At 39.0% G+C, this 25,779-nt stretch overlaps 1 protein-coding gene across 1 annotated transcript in view; it reads right to left on the bottom strand.

Annotated features, from left to right (window-relative positions):
• The window catches only part of ARID4B (AT-rich interaction domain 4B), a gene marked incomplete at both ends in the record, with an annotated part of 73,090 nt that overhangs the window by 26,964 nt on the left and 20,347 nt on the right, over positions 1 to 25,779 (bottom strand). Inside the window, 9 exons of the mRNA XM_080717231.1 lie at positions 5,438 to 5,704; positions 11,639 to 11,814; positions 12,345 to 12,588; positions 13,558 to 13,655; positions 14,765 to 14,859; positions 17,046 to 17,118; positions 19,916 to 20,070; positions 21,649 to 21,725; positions 24,627 to 24,706. Of these exons, the coding sequence (XP_080573357.1) occupies positions 5,438 to 5,704; positions 11,639 to 11,814; positions 12,345 to 12,588; positions 13,558 to 13,655; positions 14,765 to 14,859; positions 17,046 to 17,118; positions 19,916 to 20,070; positions 21,649 to 21,725; positions 24,627 to 24,706 (1,265 nt within the window). The remainder of the gene's footprint in view (positions 1 to 5,437; positions 5,705 to 11,638; positions 11,815 to 12,344; positions 12,589 to 13,557; positions 13,656 to 14,764; positions 14,860 to 17,045; positions 17,119 to 19,915; positions 20,071 to 21,648; positions 21,726 to 24,626; positions 24,707 to 25,779) is intronic.

The following is a 25,779-nucleotide window of genomic DNA, read 5'->3' as shown; positions in this document are numbered from 1 at the left end:
AATAGGGCTGGGGCTGTAGCTCAGAAGTAAAATGTCCCTAGGTTCCATCCCCAGTACCACAAAAAAAAAAAAAAAACAAACCTTCCATTTATAGGCCTTTAACTTTTATTCTATAGAAATAAAACAAAAAGACCCCCCAGAATATTTTATCATTACCATAATAACTTCAAAGCACATAAGTAAACAACTTTGCATTCTTTATCAATATTCCTTAATCTAAGGATATACACAATGAAAGGATAGCAGGGAACTATATATGGAAGTAAAAAGAAAGAAGTGAAAAGACAGAATAAAAAGGAACAAAGAAACTAGGCTAAAAATGATGTGTAAAAAATTTAAAGGGACAGAAGAAGACAAAGGAAGCCAAAGGAAATGAGCATTTCCATTAAGTCCCTCCAGTCTCTCGGTGTCAGCTCCATTTTGGCTGATCTCTAGGACATGGACTATATTTTGATGGCGCTGAGGACTGAACCCAGAGGTATTCTTACTCTCAGGCACACCCCTAGGCCTTTTAGTTTTGAAATAGGGCTAAGTCGCTGAGGCTAGCCTTGAGCTTGTGATTCCCCTCAGCCTCCAAGTACTGGAGCACTTACGGAACGTGCCGCTGAGCACGGCTTAGATGGGCTTTTTATATGACCAAAAGAAGTCACAAAAAAGGACTACCATATGTACACACATAAACTTCAAAGGGACCAAGACAAACATTACAGGTTCAACAAGAGTGGAGATTTTTCACAACACTAGATTTGGCAGTTTTCTTGAATATAATACCAAAGCAGAGCGAGGCATGGTGGTACACTCCTGTAATCCCCGTACTTCGGAGGCTGAGACAGGAGGATCACAAATTCAAGGACAGTGAGTAGTGACCAGCAGGTAGTGAGACTCTCATCAACCTCACAGATGCTATTTCCAAATAAAAAATAAAATCAAGCTGGGGGGTGTAACTCGAAGGTAGAATGGCTCTAAATTTAATCCCCAGTCCCACAAAAAAAGTACAAAGCAAAGCCAATAAGGAAACATAAATTGGACTTTATCAAAATTAAAAACTTGTATATGTCAAAGGTTCGCCACCAAGAAAGTGAAAAGAAACTCCACAAGGTGAAAGATAGTATTTGTAAAATATTAAAATGCAGAATATTTAAGGAACTCCTTCAGCTCAACAATAAAATAAATGGGTGCCGACCTGAAAAGACATTTCTCTCCAAAGATGTACAAATGGCAAATAAGCACATGAAAACATTTTCGTCATCACTAGTCATTTGGGATCGCAAATCAACATCAATGGCATATCAATCACACCCAGCAAAATGGCTACAGAAAATCCTTTAAGCAGAGAATCACAAACAGCGACAGCAATGTAGAGAAACTGGAGCCTACTACACTGCTGGTGAGGATATAGCAACCCGCAGGCCTGCAGGAAGCGCGCCGGCCCCAGGGGAGCGCACAGAGGTGCGCAGTGCACACGTGGGCTGAGAAGGGGCTCCCCACCGAGGGTACCGGGCCAGGCTGCCCAGTCCCATGTGCCTCTACACTCTGCAGATTACACTTCGGTAAGGTGGTGGCTTTCACGGACTTCTACTCTCCTTCCATTTGGTTGCTGAGAGATTCAATTTAATTCAGCATTTGCTTAGCAATGGCCATTTGCCAGGCACATACTTTCCTAAACATGGTTAAGCAATAGTAGTGAAATTAATATGAAATAGAGACTTTTCTCAACATATTTCAAGTTAAATGCATTTGTGTAGCATAATGTGGTCTTGCTGAGCATGGTGGCACGTATCTGTAATCTCTGACTCGAGAGGGTGAGGCAGGGGAACTACAAGTTCCAGGCAGGCCAGCTGGGGCAATTTAGTGAGAACCTGTCTCAGAAATAAAAAATACACAAGGCTGGAGATGTAGCTGAGAGGTACAGTGTCCCTGAGTTAAATATCGAGACCCAAAAAATAAAGAAATAAATTAATGCGGTTCTGACATAGAAATCTTAAGAAAAAAAGAGAAAAAGAAAAGGTGATTAAAAATAAAAAATTATCTAGAGTCCTAGTTATATTCCAGAAGATCAGATTTCTTTAGCTCAAAAAGTAAGTTGGATGCCAGGTGTGGTGGCACACACCTGTGATTCCCGCGCTTGGGAATTGGAAACAGGAGGATCATGCAGGTTCGAAGCCAGTCTTGCTGGCTTAAGAGACCCTGTTTGCAAATAAAGAAAGATAAAAATGGGTCTGCGAGTATAGCCCGGAGGTAGAGGGGTTTCCAGGAACCCCAGTACCACCAAAACAAACAGACAAACAAACAAACTTGGAAAAAATCAGTATCAAAAAAGTATCTTAAGTTAGGATTAGAACAATAAAAAAAGTTTAAAAAAAAGGATAAGTGGGCATCAGAGGGACAAAATGTGAGAACTATGAGAAAGGGGAGAACACACAAAGAAGAGGAGAGACTAAAGACAGGATATCTAGGAAATGGTTTGTCAAATTTAAGAATTTGACAAAGGTAGAAAATGAAGGTAGAATTCCCCTGGTCTCCATCTCCAGGACCATTTAAAAAAAAAAAAAAAAAAAAAAAGCTACTTTTTTTTTTTTTTTTTTTTGGGTGGTACTGAGGGTAGAACTCAGGTGCTTTTCTACCTCCAGGCTACACTCCCAGACCTATTTTACACTTATTTGGAAACAGGGTCTAAGTTGCTGAGAGCCTCACTAAGTAGCTGAGGCTGGCTTTGATCCTCTGCGATCCTCCTGTCTCAGCCTCCAAGTTCTGGGATTACAAGTGTGCGCCACCACACCCGGCTGAAACAGAAACTTCTGCAGGTGCCACAGCAGGAACCCAAGTGACATGTGTTGTGGAAAAGTGATCAACAGGAGGCGAGCCCACCGACAAGTCAGACGACACGGCAAGAGAGCACCAATTCAGCTAGGTGGGGCCACGTGTGATGCCCACAGGCACAATTCAGAGACATGGGCGTGAGGGGACTGATCGGAGTGGATTTATGAAGAAATAGGGAAAAAAACTGAGTGAAAGTATAGCTTAAATCTCAGTTTTGGTAGATGGAAAACAAGAGCAAAGATGAGGCACAGTAGAACCAGGGCTTCAAAAGAGGTTTTGAGATGGGAAAGGTCTACAGGCAGAAGAGAATGCGTCTGAACAAAGGAAGAACGCGGGCCCATGTCTTTGAGCTGGCAGGAAGGGAGGACATTCAGTTGGTAGTGTGACTCTGGCCACACTACGAGAGGCGACGGAAGAGAATGTGACTGCAGACACAGTAATAAGGCAGATGTGGCGTGAATCTGTAGAAATCTTTGTGTTTCCATTTCTTTATGGTGAAAAAAGCAAAATCACATGCTCAAAGTGAGGATGCGAAGGAGCTGTTGGGTATATGAGGAAATTTTAAAAAACAGTATGAAAAAGTCTACTAAGAAGGTAAGGGGTACACGCTTGTAATCCCCGCGCTTGGGAGGCTGAGACAGGAGGATCGCACAGGTTCAAAGCCAGCTGAGGCTCTAGGGGTATCCAGGAAGGTCGAACTCAAAGGATTTGAAATCCTTGTGGAGCAATTTCCTTGTCTGGACTAGAAATTCCTTCATAGGGACCCTATCTTATTATCTTCAATGCCAAGCATAATATTTGGCACATACTATATGTTCTACTTATATTTACTAAATAGAGACAGGAGGATTGCAAGTTCAAGACCAGTCTCAGCAACATAACAAGACTCTCAGCAACCTAGAAGACCCTGTTTCAAAACTAACTAAATAAATATAAAAAAAGGGCTGGGAGTATAGCTTGGAGGAAAAATGCTCCTGGATTCAACCTCTAGTGTCTCTCTCTCTCTCTCTCTCTCTCTCTCTCTCTCTCTCTCTCTCTCTCTCTCTCTCACACACACACACACACACACACACACACACACACACACACACACACACACACACGGTAACTAGGTATTTAGATCAGTGGCAAATCTCTGTTCTTAGGAGGCTGAGATAGGAAGACCACAGATACCAGCACACTATAACTTAGGAGACCCTATTTCTTTCTCTTCTTTTGTGGTACTGGGAATTAAACCCAGAGGCACTGTACCTCCAAGCTACACCCCGCCCTATTTTTTATTCTTTATTTTGAAACAGTCTCACTAAATTGCAAAGGGCCTCACTAAGCTGAGACTGGCCATGAATCTGTGATCCTCCTGTCTCAAGCCTCCCACCCAAGTACTGGGATTACAAGCGTTATGCCACCAGGCCCGGATGAAAGACCTTATTCAAATTAAAGAAATAAAATAAAATAAAATAAAATAAAGTAGGGCTGGGATTACAGCTCAGAAGTAAAACATCCCCTGGGTTCAATTCCCAGTATAAGACAGATAGTATTACACACACACACCACACATCACACCACACACACACACACACACACACACACACACACACACACACACACACACCTAAGTTCAGATTTTAAAACTAGCTTGCCAGCATTGAATAAAATTGATAGACAGAATTTCTTTGTATAAACACAAGAAAATTTGTGTAGAAAAAGACTCAAGTCACTGGTCACAACCTAAAGCCAATTCCAGTTTGGTCACTCAGTCCCCTAAGGCCGCAGCAGTTATCAACTGCCTTCCGCTGTAGTCAAGCAGACCTGCCTACATTTTCAGCTTCACTGTCTCAAAGATACCAATAAATTTCTGAGGCTTCTAAACGAGGCTGCAATGAAAAGGCTGTTAACTAGGAGATAAGGCCATCTTGAAGTAACTGGGTTTTGTTTTTGTTTTTGTTGGTACTGGGGGTAGAACCCAGCAGCCTTCTACCTCCGGGCTATACTCCCAGACCTATTTTCTATTTTATTTAGAAACAGGGTCTCACTAAGTTGCTGAGAGCCTCACTCAGTAGCTGAGGCTGGCTTCGAACCTGTGCGATCCTCCTGTCTCAGCCTCCCAAGCCCGGGGATGACAAGCGTGCGCCACCACGCCCGGCTTGAAGTAACTGTTTAAGAAACCCTGACTTTGACATCCTTGTCTACTAAACAAAGACTGGTGACTTAAAAGAACACAAAGAGGCTACCATGGCAACCTGGTTTAAATGGAGACAACAGGCAGCCTGATGGCGCCCTTGCAGAAGTCAAGACGCTCATGGCCCCTTTGCTCTGTAAGAGATTTTTCTATCATTTCACCAATCATGTTTTCTCTGTTCATCTGCATGTACTACATAAAAATCCACTGTGTTGATCTCTGTTTTCTAGACGCTAAGGATGTCTTGTAAGTGCTGAAAACATTACGTGAGAAGTCACTAAGTGAGGTGTTTACATGCTGAAAGCTACAAATTTTTATATGGTACTAAAACCTCAATTACAATACTAGCAAGTCTGAAATTTGTTACTTAAGTTTTAAAATAGGAAAGTATTTTAGAAGTGTTTTTAGGTAATAATCACTAGCTAAAACTCAAGTTACCTCACATTCCATCCGCAGTAATGCACCAAGTAAAGGACCTCTCCACCTTCGACATCAGAATCTTTAATACTAGCTTCATACATTTTTTGATTTTTCCCTCGTCCATACCGCACTTGGACTTTCATGCCTGGTGGATAGCATTCAAACTCCTCTTCTTCATTGTGGGCATCATCTTCATCCTCGTCCTCTTCCTCCTCCTCCTCCTCCTCCTCCTCCTCCTCTTCTGCTTCTTCATCATCTTCGTCTTCCTCTTTAATCGTTTCATCTCTTGAAAGGTTTAGAAAATTGCAGAGTTAATAAAAGATACTTCATAAGCTTTTCAGTTCCAAACCACACATACTGACAAAAATCGTGGCTGTGACTGTTCCGGGAATAGCAGGTTCCATGTGTACAAAATGCTCTGAGTTTCAACTGAATACAGAAAGATACATTTAATGAAAAATGAAGATGCAAAAAGAAATGGAATAAAAGGAAAATTCCAACAGTCAGAAGAACAAAAGTTGGGCTAAATAGAAAGAAACTAGTATGGGCGATTATAACAAATTTCGCATTTTATTATGGAAATATTTTACATGTCAGTTGACAAAAAATCCATTATACTTCATTGCCATTTTCTGACTAAAAAAATTTTTAACAAGTATTTCCAGCCTCAGGATATTTAAAACAAAAGTGTTTACTAGCATATGGCTACTCCTAATAACTTTAAAGCATACTTCAAACACTTTTCCACATGTAAACTGCAATACTTTAATTTTTACAGAAACAGTCTACTAGTCATACCAGTTTTATTTTTCTAAATGTCACATTTCATTTTGGGGGGGGGGTGCTGGGATGGAACCAAGGGGCATTCTACCTCTGAGCTATACCCCCAGGGCTATATTTTATTCTTCATTTTCAAACAGTGTCTCACTAAGGTGCAGAAGGCCTCATTAAGTAGCTGAGGCTGGCTGCAAACCTGGGATCCTACTGTCTCAGCCTCCCAGGTACTGGAATTACAAGAATGTGCCACCACGCTTGGCCTAAATGGCACAATTTCTGCTTTCATTATCACATATTTAAGTCTATTTCTATAGATTCTCTCAACTATATAACGATTCAAACACATAGGTATATGAGTTTAGTTCCAAATAAACAAAACTAAAATCAAAACTATTCCAGGAGACTAAATTCTTAACACCAGATATATTTTGTTATTTTTTGAATCGAGATTAAACCCAGGGCATTCCACTTGAGCTACACAACCGAACTTACTTTATTTATTTTGAAACAGAGTCTCACTAAGTTGCATAGGGCCTTGCGAGGTTGCTGAGGCTAGCAAAGAACCTCTAATATTTCTGTCTTAGCCTCCCAAGTACTAGGATGATAAGTGTGTCCTACCACACTTGGCTACATCATATATTTTCTACAATAGAACACTCATATCCTTTTGTTTTTGGTATTGGGGGCTGAACCCATGGATGCTCTATATCTGAGCTAAATCCAAAGCTTTTTAATTCAGTTATTTATCTATTTATTTATTTTGTGGTCCTGGGAATGGAATCTGGGGGCATCTACCTCCAGGCTACACCCCTGACCTATTTTATATTTTTATTTTGAAACAGGGTCTCACTAAGTTGCTTGAAAGCCTCACTAAGTAGCTGAGGCTGGTTTCGAACCTGTGCAATTTTCCTGTCTCAGCCTTCCAAGTCCTGGGATTACAAGCAAGTGCCACCATGCCGGCCTCTTATTTTTTTTATATTTTTATAAGAGGGTCCCACTAAGTTCCTGAGACAGGTCTTGAACCTAAAATCCTCCTGTCTCACCCACCCCCCAAGTACTGAGATTACAGGTACAAATATTAGCCACAAATCTGTATTAAGTGAGAACATCTTCAATTATAAAATTTTCCAATCACTCAATTTATATAAATTAAATTTCATTATGAAATAAGATTATATTTAGTCAGTGTTTTATATGCTGCACAATATTCTATACTTATTACAACAGTTTTCTTTCAAGAACTACCCATCACTTCACAGCTGACAACTGAATACATACCATAAAACAGAACCACAGGACAGCTGAGCAAGCTTTAAAAGGTTAACAGATGTATTATTTATATAAAAGTCTTCCTCTACTGATGATTTCAGTTTTACATTCTTACATTAACTCATTTAGTAATGACATATTTTATCTATCATTCTGATTACATAATTGTATGAGCCACAAAAATAATCTCTGAACAGTGATGTAAGCAGAACTCTGTTTCACTACGCTTGCCCCTCTGTCAGGCAGTTGGATTGGAAGAAAACCTCGTAGACTTATGGAATGATTTCAAAGACCACACTGAATTATCAAATATATCCATGTTGCCGGAAATATTACAAAGAGCACAAAAAAATCTCAAAAAAATATACCTACTTTGAAGACTTAGGTCGCAGCCAGATGACTACTTAAGAACTAAAACCTAAGTGAAACTAGCTGTCATCTGGATTAAAGGGCAAACTGTTACTGAAAATGCAAGAGCACGTCTAGAGTAAATCAACTTCATAAGGATACGTTATCTGTGAATTTGCCAGAACTGGTATTATGGAAAATAAACTATCAAGAACAAAAAAATTTTTTGAGGGGAATGGAGACTGAACCCAGGGGGAGTCTACTGCTGAGCTTCACCCAGCTCTTTTTTTTTTTTTTTTTTAAATCTAGAAAGAGGATCCCACTAAGTTGCAGAAGTCTTCACAAAGTTGCTGAGGCTGGCCTTGAACCTGCAATCACCGTGGTCTCAGTCTCCCAAGTATGAGATTACAAACATGCATCACCATGCCTGGCTTAAGAATAATTTTAAATAAATGTTAAACGGAGCATGGTATTATACACTTGTAATTTAAGTACTCGGGAGGCTGAGACAGGAGGATCAAAGGTTCGAGGCTGCCCTCACCAACTTAGCCAGACGCTCAGCAACCTCGTGAGACCCTATTTCCAAATAAAATATAAAAACTTAACTAACACAGATAAGAAATATTTTTGAAAGAGTAGCACTTGAAGTGTGAAGATTATATCCCTGCACATCAGGAAGAAAAGGAGGTATATAGGTTGGCCTCAGTAAAAGGAAGAGATTGACCATGCACCTGAGAATGATACAGAATAAAGCCTAGCTCTAAAAAGTGAAACCCACAGCTGAGCTCTGTCTTACATCGTATCAACACACTGCGCACAGCTGGGAGGAAGCCAGTGACAGCAACACAGTCATACTTCAAATGGTAGCCAGGGCAAATCTTTATTTAATCTAGAATAAAAACTCAATACTCCATTTAAAAAAAAAAAGCAAGCAAAATTTAAAAATTGCATTTAATGTCAACCTCAGACACAAAAGAAATTCAGTAGCTTATACAATCACTGAAGTATAAAGCAGCAATATAATGGCCATCAGCCAGAAAGCACTACCCTACTCTTCATTCAAATGATTTGGTGAAATTCAGAGTAATATAACAAACCAAATGGAAGATAGAACGCCAAAACAGCCTCTGAAACTGTAAGATGCAAAAAACAGATTTTTAAAACATAACTGATGCATATATTACATACATGCACACACATACATATACACATATGTATTTAAGTTAAAGAACAACATTTTGGAAAACAAAATGTTTCAAAAAGAGCTTTCATCTAAATTAACAACGAAATGCCAAATTTTCCCAGATTGATGTCACATGTGTTACAATTAATCAAAAATATTTTGAACGCTTCAGTTTAGTAAATACCTATAGCGGGCCAGTCACCAAAGCAGGCTTTTACATATATGACCTTCTTTGACTGCCATACCTAGCCCATGCAGGAAGGACAACTGAAATTCTTAGTGTTCTCAGTTACTGAGAGAAAGTTTATGTACTAGAAAAACACACATACATTAATTCTTTATAGTTATAAAAATTGCATTTGCACTTAAATAATAAAGCTTAGAAATCAGTTACAGTAGTGCCCCATCCCCGATCTGTGATTTACTTTTCCTGGTTTTAGTTACCCAGCGTCAACAGCAGCCTGAAAATATTCAGTAGAGAATTCCAGAAATAAAAACTTCCTAACTTCTGAATTGTGTGTCGGCGTGAGTACGTGCTGACCCTTGCACTGCCCTGCTTCACCCTGCCCTGCTTCACTATGTGGATCATGTCTGTCCAGCACATCCACACTGTCTTGCTACCTACAGGTCCCTTACAGCATCGTGGTCATCCCGTCAGTCGTCACAGTGGCAGTGTTTGTGTTAAAGTCACCCTTGGATTACGTAATAACAGAGCTTCAGTACAAAAGTATGATGCAAAGGAGACACGAGGGTGTAAAACGTGAGGACAGACTAATTGCAGCAACAGTGTAGAACGCGCGCGCACACACACACACCCACCCACACGCACGCACGCACGCACGCACTACAGAATATTGATGTTTTGGTCAACACCAAACTACACACGCGGCAGTAGTTCCATAAGATAGTATTATCTCATGAAATAGACACCTTAGTTTATATAAGTACATTCTATGATATTCTGCACAATGAAACTGTCTAACAAGACATTTTTGAGAATGTACTCCATAGATAAGCAACATAAGACTTTAGATAAGGAATTAAATACCATCCTTGCTTTTACACATTCAACAGAGTGTCTTTGAACACATCCTCAGAGCGCACATGACGCTTTTCAAGAATATCCAAAGCTGGATATGGTGGTGCATGCCTGTAATCCCAGCCTCAGCAACTCAGCAAGACCTTGTTTCAAAATAGAAAATTTTAAAAAGGGGACAAGGGGTGTGGCTCAGAAGTAGATTCCCCTGGGATCAATTGCCAGTACCACCCACACACACCCACACATACAGACACACTCATCACATTTGGACTGCCACATCAGAAAAATTATTTTTTATGGTATGAATATAGTCACGCACTGGTTAGCAATAAGGGTTCTAAGAAATTAATCAATAGGTGATTCTGTAATTGTGCAAGCACCAGAGAAAAACTTATAGGACAGCCTACTAAATACCTTGCTGTATTGTGATCTAATGAGACATCCTTGACTTTGAAATCATATATATACGAATATCCATAACAGACAGAAAAGTCATAGAGTTGAAGAGCAAAAGGAATTAGTAAAACTAAACAAAACAGAACTGTCATACTATATAATAAGTACCACTACCTTGAAATCTTAACTTATTTACTAATAACAAAAAAAATAGAGACTTTAAAATCAAAGTGCTTTGCAAACAGCAGAAGTTTGGAAACATCAACGGATTTAAAACTTTAGGTAAAAAGTTGAATCCTAACTAACTTTTATATTTCAAATATACATTTACATAGACAGAAATATGACAAAGTATAGTCAACATTTTTACCATATTCATCTAACCCCAGTATTTATGCTTCCGTATTTGCTGCCATCAAAATTTCGTAAGTTTGAAATGATCAAAAGATTTAATGCAAAAGCTCAATTTTACTATTTCTTAAGAATGAAACAGACTCCAATAGGTGGTACTCCAAGTATGTGTCAATACCCACAGAAGTATAATGAACAAGTACTTCTTACTATGTACACATATATTTTCTTCACTGTACATTATAACCAAATATCAGAAAATTATTAAAATAATTTAAAAATTTGGTTGTGCTTATTTAGATGAAATTACTAACAACTGAGATGCCTGTTTTTTAAAGCTCTGAAATAAAATTAAATATGAAAGGCTACCTATTAAATCCAGGGCCCACAGGCAGTGTAAAAATAATTCATTATCAGTCCAAGGTAAGCAAAACAAGGAAAGGCTACTAACATAAAACACACCTTCATAAATACTTTTGGCCCTTTTAAGAACTTTCCATGCTTTATGCTTAAGAAATGCATACAACTCTCACAATGTCTATCCAACACATCATCTATAAAACATAGAAAGGATATCTCCCAAAGATCTATTCACAGAGATCTTAATGCAGGAAAAAAAAGCACTTTTCTCTACATAAAAATGTTATCAATTTCTATGATGAGAGCAAGAATTGATCAAAAATCTGATCTTCTACAAATTGACATTGGTAGGGTCTCTGAAGGAGGCAAATGCTCTTTTCTTGATAAATGCAAATCACTCAATTATTCTATACATTGTCAATCAAACAGATCCGCTCATATGAAGACTGAATGACAAGAGTTCATCTGTGCATCATAACAAGAACGAGTTTCTTACCCAGATTTTGCTCTTTCTTCTTCAGCTTCTACCCTTACGCCGAGGGCCTCCTCGACACCAGGTCTATCAGGGTCTTTAGCTCCCACATCTTCCATTTCTTCTGGACTTTTCAAGTTAACTTCTTTTTCCTGATCAGACTGAGTAGGTATAGACTCTAACAAAATCTTTTTATTTCCCTAGAAAAAGATCAGAGGAACCAAACAAAATAAAAGTTTTCAACCTAGATCCACAATCTAAATTGTTAGCCAAAGGAGATATCCAAAAATACTAAGGTTGATCAAGTTATTCATTATTTTAAGAAACTCCTATCACTCTTAAATAAAACAACAGGCAAAAATAGCTAAATGCAAGGCCAGGAGTGGTGGCACACACTTGTAATTCTAGTATATGGGAGGCCAAGACAGGACAATCACAGATTCGAAGCCGGCCTCAGCTCCTTAGTAAGGCCCTCCACAATTTAGCGAAACTCTATTAAAATAAATAATAAAAATAGGACTGAGGGTTTAGCTTAGTGGTGGTGAAATGTCCTTAGGCTCAATCCCCAGTACTGCACAAAAAAAAAGAAAAGAAAAGCTAAAAGCTATCTAAAAGTTAACATGTAGTTATGAAAATATGCAAATAGAATAAAGAATTAATTCTGGGAACCGCACAGAGCATGTAAAAGTGTACCAAAGGCAGCAAAGGAGAATGAAGAGTCTCTGATTACCGAAGAGGGCTTAATGTTCTCCTTCCTTTCAGCTTCATCCTCACTAGGCTTCTCTTCTTTGGGTATGACATTCCTCTCCTCTTCAATCTTTATTTCTTTGATCTCTGCTTCCTGTTCTTCCTTAACTTTTATTTCTTTTACAGTTTCACACTCCTTACATGGCTTGTTAACAACTTTCTCTGGCAATGCCATCTGAAATTCAATATTAGCTGACCTACAGTACTCCTCAAAGCCATACAAGTATCTAGAAATGTGAAGAAAAATTACATTTGTTAAAAACATTTCAAAATATTTCTGCAGTTTTTTCCAATGTGCACTCATTTCTTTTAAGCTCTCAGATATCAAGCCAAATCAACATTCTAATTTATTCTGGCTGGTTCTTTCCAATCATTTCAACCCAAATAAAATATTCTGTCAAAGATTAAAAAAAATCACTGAAAAAGTGTGGTAAGGGTAAAAAGACAGTAACATACTTAGACATAATGAAATTCCCAGTAGTAGCTATTAAGCAGCCAGGACTCCCCTCACTTCTTGAGCACACCTGTCAGTCAAGGTGCTGGCCACAGTCATCTAGTCAACATGCTCATCCAAAGAGGCAAGTGGACTGACGTAATGAGAAAAGAAGGCTCAGGAGAGCATGGCCAAAGGCACAGAGAGCCAATGTGCAACACCAGGGCTTCTTTCAAGTTACAACATTTTTTTTTTAACCTGTATGCAATAACTTCCAAATGTTCTTGGCCACAAAAACTTTCTTCACAGGATTTCTCATAGACCTACTCTTCCTCTGCTATACTAAAATGCCATTGTAGAGTGTTGATGCCGATAAACTGTTCGGACTACTTCCTTGGTGAAGTAATTAACTCAGATAAATGGCAAATTTCAACCTGCTTTAAGTAAAATAGTGAAGACAGTCACATCAAAAACACACACGTGGCCAGGAATGGTGGCACATGCCTGTCATCCCAGAATTTGGGAGGCTGAGACAGGAGGATCACAGTTCACAGACAGCCTGAGTTACTTAGTGAGGCCCTTTCTAACTCAGTGAGACCTAGTTTCAAAATAAAGAATAAACATAGGGCTGGGGGCATGGCTCGGAGGCAGAATGCCCCTGGGTTCCATCCCCAGCACAGAAAGAAAGAAAGAAAGAAAGAAAGAAAGAAAGAAAGAAAGAAAGAAAGAAAGAAAGAGAGAGAAAGAAAATCCACACACTTACTTTTTGTAAGCACATTTAACATTGTATCCTGCAGCTGAGTTCAAGACAGGGATTCCAAGATCTTGGTAGACTTGTTTCCAAACAGCTCCACTTTCAATCTAAATGGTAAAGTGGAATGAAAATTCCCAAATTAAAAGGCAAGAATGTAATATTTTGACAGAGCATATATATTTAAATTTATTGGGTCTAGTTTCAAAGGAATAAAAAAATAATAAATCCTAAATTTGGCTTAAAATAAAATTTTAGTACTCTAAAAAAAGAGAATTACAAGTGTTGAAATATTAGACTCAATTTATTTTAGTGAACCTAATTATATACCAAATACAATAGTATTCTGGTTGTTCCTAAATCATAATTTATAACAAAGAGACACAGAGAAAAATTTAACAGACTTAAAACTTCCCATGACTCTTACAAGCTAACAAATCCAAACAATTCTACTGAAATTAGCAAAACACGTTATTCAACACAATACTCCCAGTTGGATGAATATTATATCATGCCAACCTTAAAATTATTTCGTTAGATCAGCCCAACGATCATTTTCTGTCTATATCAGGCACTTTGAAACAATATGAACAAAAACAAAAACAAAAACAGGAGCTCTACTCTCAGGAAAATATCGCGTAGAACAGGGGGGAAAAAAGGCAAAACATGGTAGTGCTGTAACTCAGATGTGTATATTCCCTTCATGAAAGTTTGAAAAACTTAACAATAAATCAGAAAGCTCACTTTAAGAAAATTAATTATAATCAGCGTGGAACTCCAGGCCTGTAATCCCAGGAACCAGGGAGACTGAGGCAGGTGGAATCATGAAATCAAGACCAGCCTGAGCAATACAGTGAGACCTCAAATAAATAAATTCCATCCAGGAAAGAAAGCTCTGTGTTTCTACACTGTACTTCCTAGACACATGCAGCGGCACATGCCCTATAATCGTAGCCACTCAGGAGGCTGAACCTGGAGACTTTCAAGTTCAAAGCCTACCTGGCCAACATCACATGACGCCATCTCAAAATAAAACTCAATGGTAGATTACCCAACCCTGGGGCTCAGTGCCAGTATCCCAATGAATAAATAGTATTTCCCATTTTCTTTTTTATATTATTGCATTTTAATTAACAGATAATAGTTTTAACAATAGCAGACATCTGAGAAATCATTGTTATATAAAAAAAGACGTTTCACTTCTGATTGCAGTACTTACGTTATCAAATCCTCCAAGCTTGTGTACAAGTCGAAATAACTTGAAGAGATTCAAATTCCGATATCCAAGTACAGGCCGCTTGTTAATAGGCGTGCCTATTAGAGATAACACAGAATAGGTTAGGTCATACAGGCCGCTTGTTAATAGGCGTACCTATTAGAGATAACACAGAATGGATTAGGGTCACACTACACATTTTTATCTTAAATCTCAAGGGATTCAAATAATACCAATGAATATTTATAGTGGAATATATGAGAAATAAAGTTATTTGTTAATCAAAGACATGATATCTACTCCTGAGCCTATGCCACCACTTTTAAAGTTTTACACATAAAAGTTTTGAAACTTAAAATTTCATTTCACTATCTTCCCTCTAGTGACAAAGAGAATACTAAACAAAATGAAGTGCCAAGAAAAAAAAGCTCTTAAAAATTAGAGAAACAAGGTTTAGTTTAACTAAAAACAAGTTCTAAGGTCGGATGTAATGGTGCATGCCTGTGATCCTGGTACTTGGGAGGCTGAGTCAAGAGGACGTCAGGTTCAAAGGCACCCTCAGCAACTTAGCGAAACCCTTTTTCAAAATAAAAAATAAAAAGTGCTGGGGGTGTACCTTATTGGAAGAATGCCCCTGGGTTCAATCTCTAGTACTAAAAAAGAAAAAAGAAAAAACTACTAAGATAATTGATGAAAAACACCTTAACAGTGAAGGTGATTCTTATCATGCTTTCTTTGTACTTTATTACTATAAAAAATGATCCTACAGTAAAACTATATATAGCTTTGTTTCATTCTGACACAAAGAAATGCAAGACTAGAACAATATATCAAACTCTCAAACCATTAAAAGGCAGTACAAGAGTTAAAAGAAATATATGCCACTTTCCAGAAAATATGAGTGGCTTAATCAGAATTCTATTAATTTTCTTCACATTTTTATGTATCTTATACAAAAGCCTAAGGAAAGCATAATTCCTGGGCTACGCCTCCATTCGTACAGTTTGTAATATAGAAGAAGTAAATTAACATTTTATATAAGTGGGGTACACACCTGCAATTCCAGTACTTGAGAGGCTGAGAAAGGAGGCTCAAGTCTGAGTCCAGCCTTAGCAACTTAGCTAGACCTTGTATCAAAATAAAAAATGAGATGGGGTATAGTTCAAAGGCAGAACACCCTGGGTTCAATCCCCAGTAAAACAAACACACACACACACACACACACACACACACACACACACACACACCATTAAAGAATAAAAAGATAGCCCACTGTGGCAGCCCTTATCATTTATGAGGAAAAAAGAGACAGAGCGAGCTACTCATCAGCATTACAGAGATCCAAAGAAGCATGAAATCTACACACGACCCGTCCTATCCTCCGCCGCCCTCCTCTCCCTCGCAGCACTCCAAGGCAAGGGGAGGTGATGTGGAGCAGGGGAGCTGCGGGCCCCAGCTGCGGAGGTCTGGTCCCGCTGCCATCTAGACAGGTAGGCGCCCGCTCCTCCCCTCCGCCCTGCGCAGCATTCACAGTGTATCGAGATCCAATCCACCAGCCAAGGCGCACTGGGACTTGGTCGTGGTTCTTTCTCTACTACACAATACACAACCGGGTCAGAAGAAGACTTAAGGGCCATAAGAAAATGGTGTCTCTTTTACACACACACACACACACACACACACACACACACACACACACTCACGCAGGCATGTATGCCCACTTATTTTCTATTTTGGAGACGACTTTTTAGCAGAGCCCTTTTGCAGCACTAATTCACAGCACTGTGACTCTCGTGCCGCTGCTGCTCCCTAACATGTTTTGTGAGGAGCCACAAACAGCCAAGGGACCCGCAGGAGAGGACACAGGCACAAGTGTCACGGCTACCATACGATCAGAACGCTGCCCATCTCTTCACTCCTCGATGTGGGACAGGCACTCTGCTCAATGTTTTAATAGCCGCAGTCAGAAATAAATACTTGGCCATGGAACAAAGCTTAATGAGCCAAAAAAAAAATTTTTTTTTTCTCTTGTGGTACTGGAGTTTGAAACCAGGGCATTCTACCTCCAAACTACATGCCTCGCCTTTTTTCTATTCCTTATTTTGAAGGAGGGCCTCACTAAGTAGCTGAGGCTGGCCAAGAACCTGTGATCCTCCTGTCTCAGCCTCCCAAGTACTGGGATGACAAGCGTGCACCACCATGCCCAGCTACGAGCCAAAGTCTTAAAACACTACCTCACTGAAGCCTGCAACCTTATAGATAAATAAAAGCAAAAACCGCTCACCTCTATCTTCCATAAATTTGTACAACTGCTGAAGAAAGTTCTCCCTTTCTTCTGGAAATGGCTCTATTTCTTCCTAATTTTAATCACAGAAAAAAGATATTATTTTCCTTAATGCAGCATTTTAATAAAACAAGCAAACGTTTGCCAATACCAAAAGCTACCACTCATTAAAATATTTCAGAGGTATTTTGCAAAACAAAATTATTTCTTAAGACTAAGCTGTTAAAACCAGGTACATCTGGACATTTTATGCTGAATAAGTATGTCCTAAAGGTATCTCAAGAGTTAAATGCCAAAAGTAAAGCCTCATATCAGAAAAGATAAAAGTGAGATTGCTCATGAACTCTTTACTATTATCAGAGATCTATTCTTTAAGTCAGGGTCAAAGGCTCCAGAAGACCTATTCTCAGTATATGAACCAGGGTCAGGGTTTAATATCCAATCTGGCTCTCTTGTTGCTCCTGAAGGAACTGTACAAGTGTGGGTCCCATCAGCTCTAAGTATCCGTCATCATGTGCAGCCCCACTGTACAGTACTTTAAAGCTTCTGTATTGTAAAGTGGGGAACAAACTTGATCTACAATACCTGAAGATTCAGACTTAGGGAAATCTTCAAGTAATAAAAGTGTCCCCCGATTTATCAATTACAAGGGAGGGCCTAGCTTCTTGCTGCTGTGGCCAAGGGCTGTGGCAGCAGGGAGCGGGTCCTGAAGCAACCTGCAAGGAGCAGGGCAGTAGGCAGACTGCGAGCTCACCCACGCAATGACGCTCAGCACTCAACAAGCGTTTTAGACGGGCGCCCGTCAGTGTGGGCGCTCTCCTCGGTGCTGAGTCCACAAAAGAAAGACAAGCCCCACGTGGAGCCGTCATTACAGAACATGACTAGGAGTGACTGCAGGAAAAGTAACTGCAAACTAGAGGCAGGCTGCAGTTACTCTGGCTACACTATACATAGTTCAATAACAGTAAGAGTTAGGATAGTCAATTGATAATGTAAATTTAACAAAACATTTTTAACTTAGAAAATCATGTGCCTAATGCCATTGTTCTAGTGAAATTTGCCCTTTTATTTTAAAACTACTATAGTAAAGGAAGGCTAATTTTAAAATAGAAATTAAAAAAACCTGTTGATAAACTCTAAGTTACTAGTTGGGCAAAGAATAAAAAGTGAGAACCTTTAACTTAATTATGGTGAATCTGTATTTCTCAATTTAAACATAGTCCACATACGCTGGGTTTGGTTTGCGTAGTAAAAGTCAAATCTAAGAAATATTATCTTAAATGTATGGCATCTGAATTAAGTAAACTAGCAAACTTGTTCTTATTCCAAAAGCATTTAAGAAGATGCTTAAACTACAGATCAGGTCTGCTTTTGTAATCACTGAAGAACACAATATAATCAGCAAAAGGTTTGTTAGCCAATATTCACTATTCATCTGTTAATGCTATGCATGACAGACTGCAGACAAGGAGCACACGATGACAGCGCACAGGCCCCTCCCGTCCTTGAGGAGTTCACTGGAGACCGTGGAGGAGAAGAGGCAAGACACCTGTGTGTATGAAGTAGGTACACGTCTAAGTGACGAGGACCATGCAAGGAAAAGCACTCTTTAGACCAAGTGATGGGGAATAACTTTCCTGAAGGGAAGGATGGGGACGAGGCCCTTCAGAGACCAATCCGGAGGTGGCTTTTGGAAACCGCACAGGAGTGTCCTGCTGGCTGAAGGAAGGGAAGAGAGGTGTGGCACAGGCCCCAGAGGGCAGAGGGGAACAGCAAGGTAACTGGACTGAGTTTGTAAAATCCAAAGGGGAACCAAGAGAAGTGATGGGGAAGCGCCAGGGCTTGCACCATGAACAAGGTTTTATAGTAAAGCCAGGTAAGAAGTTTTAAGCAAGATTAACTGCTCATTTTAGGGTTTTAAATACTAAGCTGTCAAGAAATTGATTGAAGCAGAAATACTTTTACACTATCCATTGTCACAGATCTAGAATATAACTTAAAAAACAATCCTGGTTCATTGATAGTTTTCTATACATAAGTGGGAAAACTTCATAACTTACCAAAAACTTACAAATTAACAAGAAATAACCTTAATTTTCTGAATATAATAATTCACTTCATGGTCAAAAATAGTAGCATCAATCATTCAATAACTTTTTTATAAAGCTCTTAAGCAAGCCATTAAAAAGGGTCTGTCACTACTAGACTTAAAGCACAGGTTATAATGAAATCCAGAACTCTAGCCCCTGGGCCCAATGTATTAGATAAAAGTATTTAAGATTCTTTAAATTAGAGAAACATTAATCTTTATTAGGGATTTAACTAAGAGGCTTTTTACATTGATATATACTCTCAGCTCCACTTTACTTGAAAACAGGGTTTTACTAAGTTACTGCACCCTGAATTTGAACCTGCCATCATCTTATCTCAGGCTCCCAAATAGTGGGATTACAGCGTGTGCCGTGGCACTGGGCTTCTGCTCACTTTGTTAATGGTAGATGGAGAATATATTTTATACTTTGCTGGTCATTTCAGTAAACATATAGACTTACACCACACGAAGCGATTCTGTCCTGGGAACACGGTGATGAAAAGCATGTCAGAGGACTAGGTGAGTACTTCCTTACCACCCAATAGACCAAAAGCACAGCAAGATTAAGACAGTAAATCAACACATTATCCATGCTTAACATAGGTTATTCCAAAAGATCAGATTTCCATTTTAAGGTAAACAACCAACTTCATGATGATAAATATTACAAACATAACTTTATTTAGAAATATTTATAATACTAAAATTAAAACTAATTTTAATTGACTGTGCTAAGTCTAACCAGCTGGTTTTTATACTTTTAAAAGGCATTCATTACCTCTTCTTCGCTGCTATTATCCTCTTTTTCTTTTTCATCATCTTCCTCCTCCTCTTCCTCCTCTGCTTCACTGCTAGAGCTGTCTTCTTTCAATTCCGTCTTCCAGTTAGCAGGAATAGTTCTACTTTTGTGAAATTCAAGTGCCTGATCAAAGGCTTCAAAGAGACCATAAAATATGTGAACTGAAGGAATTACAACAACTGAATAGTCTAAAAATGTTAAGATTAAGCAAAAAACAAAACAAAACAAAACAAAACCTACATGTGTTGCTGCTGCCACTGCCGTTCACCCAGTGCCTGCTGTGTTCTGAGCACGGAGCTACCAGACTCTGAGGCAGCAACTGATTTAGCCCTATTCATTCAAAGCATGCAGGGTCTATGCCAGGGGTGGCAAAGCTGCTGCCATGAAAGGCTTATTAGATTCAAATAAACACAACAGGAAAAGAGCAGATTTCACACAGAAATTAAGCTCGTTAGCTGGGCGTGGCAGCACACGCCTGTAATCCCAGTACTTGGGAGGCTGAGACAGGAGGATCCTGCAGGTTCAAAGCCAGCCTGAGCTACTTAATGAGGCCCTGTTTCCAAATAAAATATAAAATAGGTCTGGGAGTGTGGCCCTGAGGGAGAATGCCCCTGGGTTCCATCCCAAATACCACCCACCCAAACACACAAAGAAATTAAGCTTGTCTACTAAAATCAACTTTAACAAAAATAACCATTTAATATTTTATCCAAAAATTAAGTAGTACTATATACCATGCACATGCCATTGTAATAAAACACAAAATGCGTAAAAACTGACCACAAATATGTTCTCTACATTTTTAGTTAAATCTAAATTTAAACTAAAATTAGACACAATAATTCTCCTTTAAAACATATGAAGAAAAATGATAAGTCACAACATCTTAGTGACTCTCAGGTTGTCTACACAGCACATTACTGGATTTAATAGATAAGGACAAACATAACCAACTATTCACAATGCCAAAAACCAATCAGTGAATGTGATGATAGCATCTTCCTCAATCAAACAGAGCTAGTGAAACCTTAGGATAGGGATGTATATTCACAGGCAAAAGACAACAAATCAAAATTACCTTAAGTCCTGTTTCAGCCCCAGAAACTAGTATATTGTTTACAAGACAAAAGTCAAGCTATCACAACAGCTAAAGATACAGTTTTTTCTCACTTCTCTTTTCTTTCCCACTGTCCCTAACTAGAAGCTTAAAAAAGAGAGAAAAACCCTATATACCAAAAGACACATAGATCTTGAAAGTATGAATCACACAAAACCAAATGAAAGATTACCGTGTGTGTGTGTGTGTGTGTGTGTGTTTTACTGGGGAGTGAACCTAGAGACATTCTACCTTTGAGCTACACCCCCAGCCCAATTTTATTTCTTATTTGGAAACAGGGTCTCGCTAGGTTGATGAGAGTCTCACTGCTTTCTGAGCCTGTTCTCGAACCTGCGATCTTCCTGTCTCAGCCTCCCAAGTACAGGGATTACAGGCATACACCTCGACGCCCAGCAGGAGATAATTATAGAAAAAATTTCATGGGCAAAAGATTATTTAACCCAGTAAGTCCCAAGTTTTCAATTCTACAAATATTCCAGTGAAATCAACAGATCCGATAAAATAAGTTGGAAATTATAACCCAGAACTTGCATATCTTTAAAAACACTTCAGTAGTTTTAAAATTACTTGTAATTTATTTTAGGATTACTCTTACCTTGCTTTAATATAGCATCAGGCTTGGGTGCAGTGTCACTATTAATTTCCTGGACATCTTTTCTTGGCACTGAAGTACTATGTCATTTAGTTAGAATAAAAAAAAAGAGAGAGAGAGAGATCAAGAAATCTATTAGTTGCCACAAAAATACTACAAATACAGAAATATAAAGTTACAATGAAGTGACTACACAAGACTGAAAGCTCCAAATACACTGGGCAGGATAATAAATAAGTCGCCATCTAAGGAAACATTTTGCCCTGAGAGATCTCTTATAAACACAGCAATAATTCCAAATATCAGAGTCCTCTGACCATAAAAAAAAACACCTGAAAACTGTTCACAGCAAAATAATACTATTTACTTGATAAAATACATGAATCCAGTACAAAAAATAAAAAGTCGACAGGCTGGTGGTACATGCATGTAATTCCCATACCTGGGATAGTGAGACAGGATTAAGGTAGGAAGTCAACCCCACTAACTTAGAAAGACATTGGTGGTACTGGAGATTGAACTCAAGGGGGCATTCTACCTCTAAGCTCTACTTCCAGCCCCGTTTTATATTTTTATTTTGAAATCTCGGTTTGCTGCAAACCTGCGATCCTCCTGTCTCAGCCTCCCAACTACTGAGATAACAAGCATGTGCTGCCACCCCAGCTCATTGAGACCGTGGGCACCTAGCAAGATCCTTTCTCAAAATGAAAAAGAACTGGGGGTACAGCGTGAGAGTAGAAAACCCTGAGTTCCATACCCAGGGCCAAATAAAATAAAATGAGATGAAATTAATTTCTCAATATACTTTCATGTATCTGTTAACAAACTACCCAATCATAGACTCAGAGTCACTGTTTCATTTATGTCTACCCACTTCCTCCTACCTCAATTAGATTATTTTAAAACAAATTCCAGACCTTATATAATTTAATTGATGTTATTTCATCATAAATTTTTTTAATTTGTGGCTTTTTATGTTGGAGGGATCAGAATTGCACCCAGGGGTGTTCTACCTCTAATTACTCTCTCTCTACACATTCTACCTCTTAAGTTTCACTCCCAGCCCTTTTTACTTTGAAAGAGTCTAGCTAAATTGCTGGGGCTTGCCTTGAACCTGCAATCCTCCTGTCACAGCCTTCCAAGTAATGGGATTACAGGTGTGTGCTACCACCCCAGATTAAAATTCTTTTGTAAAAATGGAGACACATAAGCTGGATGTGGTGGAGCACGCTTGTAATCCCAATAAACTGAAACAGAAGGATCACAGGTTCATGGCCAGCCTCAGCAACTTGGGAGGCCCTCTGTAACTTAGTGAAACCCTTGTTTCAAAATACAGAATAAAAAATAGGGCTGAAGTTTAGCAAAGACGTAGAATGCCCCTGGGTTCAAAATCCCAAGTACCCCCTCAAATGGAGACATATCATTACTATATATCTGAAAATTAAGATACACGATCCTTTTTTTTTTTTTTCCAGCTCTACTGGGGTATAACTAACAAAACTGTTCATGTTTCCAGTGTGTAAGTAATGTTTTCATACATATATGGGTTGTGAAATGATTACCACAATCAAGTTAGTTAATATCTACAGCCTCAGTTATCTTCCAATAGAGAACATGTAAGGTATGTTCTATCAGCTGAGAACCTTCTGAACTTATAACTCTTAAGTTTGTCTGTGTCTGTCTGTCTGTTTGTCTGTCCGTCCGTCCGTCCGTCCGTCTGTCTGTCTCTCTCTCTCTTTTGTAGTACTGGGGGTGGAACCCAGGGACTTTTCTACCTCCGGGCTATACTCCCAGACCCATTTTATACTTTATTTGGAAACAGGGTCGCACTAAGTTGCTGAGAGCCTCACTAAGAAGCTGAGGCTGGCTTCAAACCTGCGTGATCCTCCTGTCTCAGCCTCCCAAGCTCTAGGATTACAAGCATGTCCCACCATGCCGGGTTCTAAATTTGTAACTAACTAACATCTTCCACTTTCCCTAGGCCCCAACAGTAACTTCTTAAAATCATCAAGCCAAACTGGGCATGATGTCACATACCTGTAATCTCAATACTTGGGAGGCTGACAGGAAGATTACAGGTTAGAGGGCAGCCTCAGCAAGTAGTAAGACTCAACCTAGCCAGACCCCGTTTCTAAACAAAAAAAACAGGACTGGGATATCGCCCAGAGGTAGAATGCCTCTGGGTTCCTTCCCTAGTATCACCAGGGGGGGAAAAAAAGCCAGTGTTCAAATTTCTCTCAAATTCTCAATTTTGTTAAAGTTGATTTCACAGATTTATTTCTTTTGTGGTACTAGGGATTGAACCTGGGGTAATTCTACCTTCAAATTCTCCTAGCCCTGTTTCATTTTTTATTTTTCAAACAGGGTTTCACAAAGTTACTGTGCACTAGCCTCGAACCTGTGACTTTCCTGTCTCAATCTTCCAAGTTCTATGATTACAGGCTTTTTACTATGTATCATCATATCCAGATTAGGTGATTCTTACAGAAAAAAAAAAAAAAAGAAATAAACAACTAAGCTCTAAACATCATTTTATATAAAAGTAACTTCCTTAGCATGTAACATATTTCTACAGCAATTCATTTCAATCCTCAGACAACTACAAAAGTCAAATATAACCCCAACATTTATTAGGTATCACTACAACCATTGCACTTAACTACAATATTAGAAAGTCAAAAAGGAAACCTAATAAAATATCAGTAAGTCATCAATTAACTGCCAATTATTATACAGACAAAGGTTGGCAAATAAGACAACACTGAGAGTCTAGTTCAGAAAAGAGCACACTGAGTGGAGAAGCAGCGCAGACCACACCGCCTGAGCAGAGCACGAGTGACGGCTCTCCCTGAATCATCCGACATGCTGAAAGATACAACTCTAAGGTCGCTGCAGGAACTACCGCATCATTTAATCCCAATTTGGAAAAAAACAGCATATATTTATAGACAAGTTTTTCAAGCCAAGAGAATGATACTTACAATTTGCCATCTTTGAAAGATCGAACAAGAATATTGTCTTTCTTTACAGCAATCTCGTCACTACAATCAGGACAAACCACCTTAAAAAAAAAAAGTAAAACTATTATAATTAAAAGCACATTCCCAGACAGTTACATAAGTATCTGCTATTTAAATCCTTTTTAAAAATAGTTTTGTGCTTTAAGTTTAAAAGGCAGCTTGATGAAGGCACACGTGCCTCTGAAATGATGCCCTACATCCTCGCGGCACTCGAGGTAATCCGGACTAGGTTTGGCATGGGCATGGCATTGAAAGCAAGATGAAGCCCTACACTGAGCTCTAGACAGGAAGAGAAAAGAGGTAGAGAGCTGCATCGTGGCTAAGGACAAAGTTCAGAACTCCTGAGCCGTGTTGCCCATGTTGCATCTTGGGAAAAAAACTAAAATATTTACAACAAAGGTCTAAAGCAAGAGTGTAGCATAAAAGAACTGCCTTTGAAAAAAACTGCTGTTGGCTGCTGTCATGAAACTGGACCAGGAAGGAGTAAGAGAGTTTAGGTGCTGCAGTCACCTGGGTCTTTAAAGGACAGTGGTTAGAGATAAGGTGGTGCCACAGGCAATTAAAGGGACTCCAAGTTCTAGAAACAAGGGAAGGAGAAGATGCGAGAGGAGGACACTCGTTTTTCTGTCTTGTATAAATGACAGTGCCATTCACATGAAACAAAAACAAGACAGAAGGCCAAGCTGAGCACGAGGGAGGAGAATCTAAAAGGAGTCTGGGCTTAAGTCTGGAGGTGGCTAAAAACACCCAGATGGAGATAATGAACAGACACATACACAAGCCTGTAGCTCAGCCCAAATCTAGAACCCTAAAATAGAAACCTGGGAGCCAAAAGCTTAAACATAGGGTTATAAAACTTGAGGCCTATGAACCAAAGCCAGGATTTTTTTCTCTGACGAACTACAGGATTTGCAAAGTACATTTATGATAGCTTCTGGTCAAGTGGTGTGAGAAAAAGTAAGTTCAATCTCCAATTATGACACCGAAACTAAGTCTTTATCCTGTTAGTCCCTAAGACACTTTACTTTGTTCTCTTTGCAGCTGAAGCTATAATGAGATCACCCTAAAGAAATACAGAGTGATGTATCCTGAACCTGGATTACAACATTAGAAG

Source organism: Muscardinus avellanarius, assembly GCF_963383645.1.
Source record: "Muscardinus avellanarius genome assembly, chromosome: 20".
Classification (NCBI taxonomy): Eukaryota; Metazoa; Chordata; class Mammalia; order Rodentia; family Gliridae; genus Muscardinus; species Muscardinus avellanarius.
Note: the sequence above shows the minus strand (reverse complement) of the source record. Positions and strands in the feature narration are given on the sequence as shown.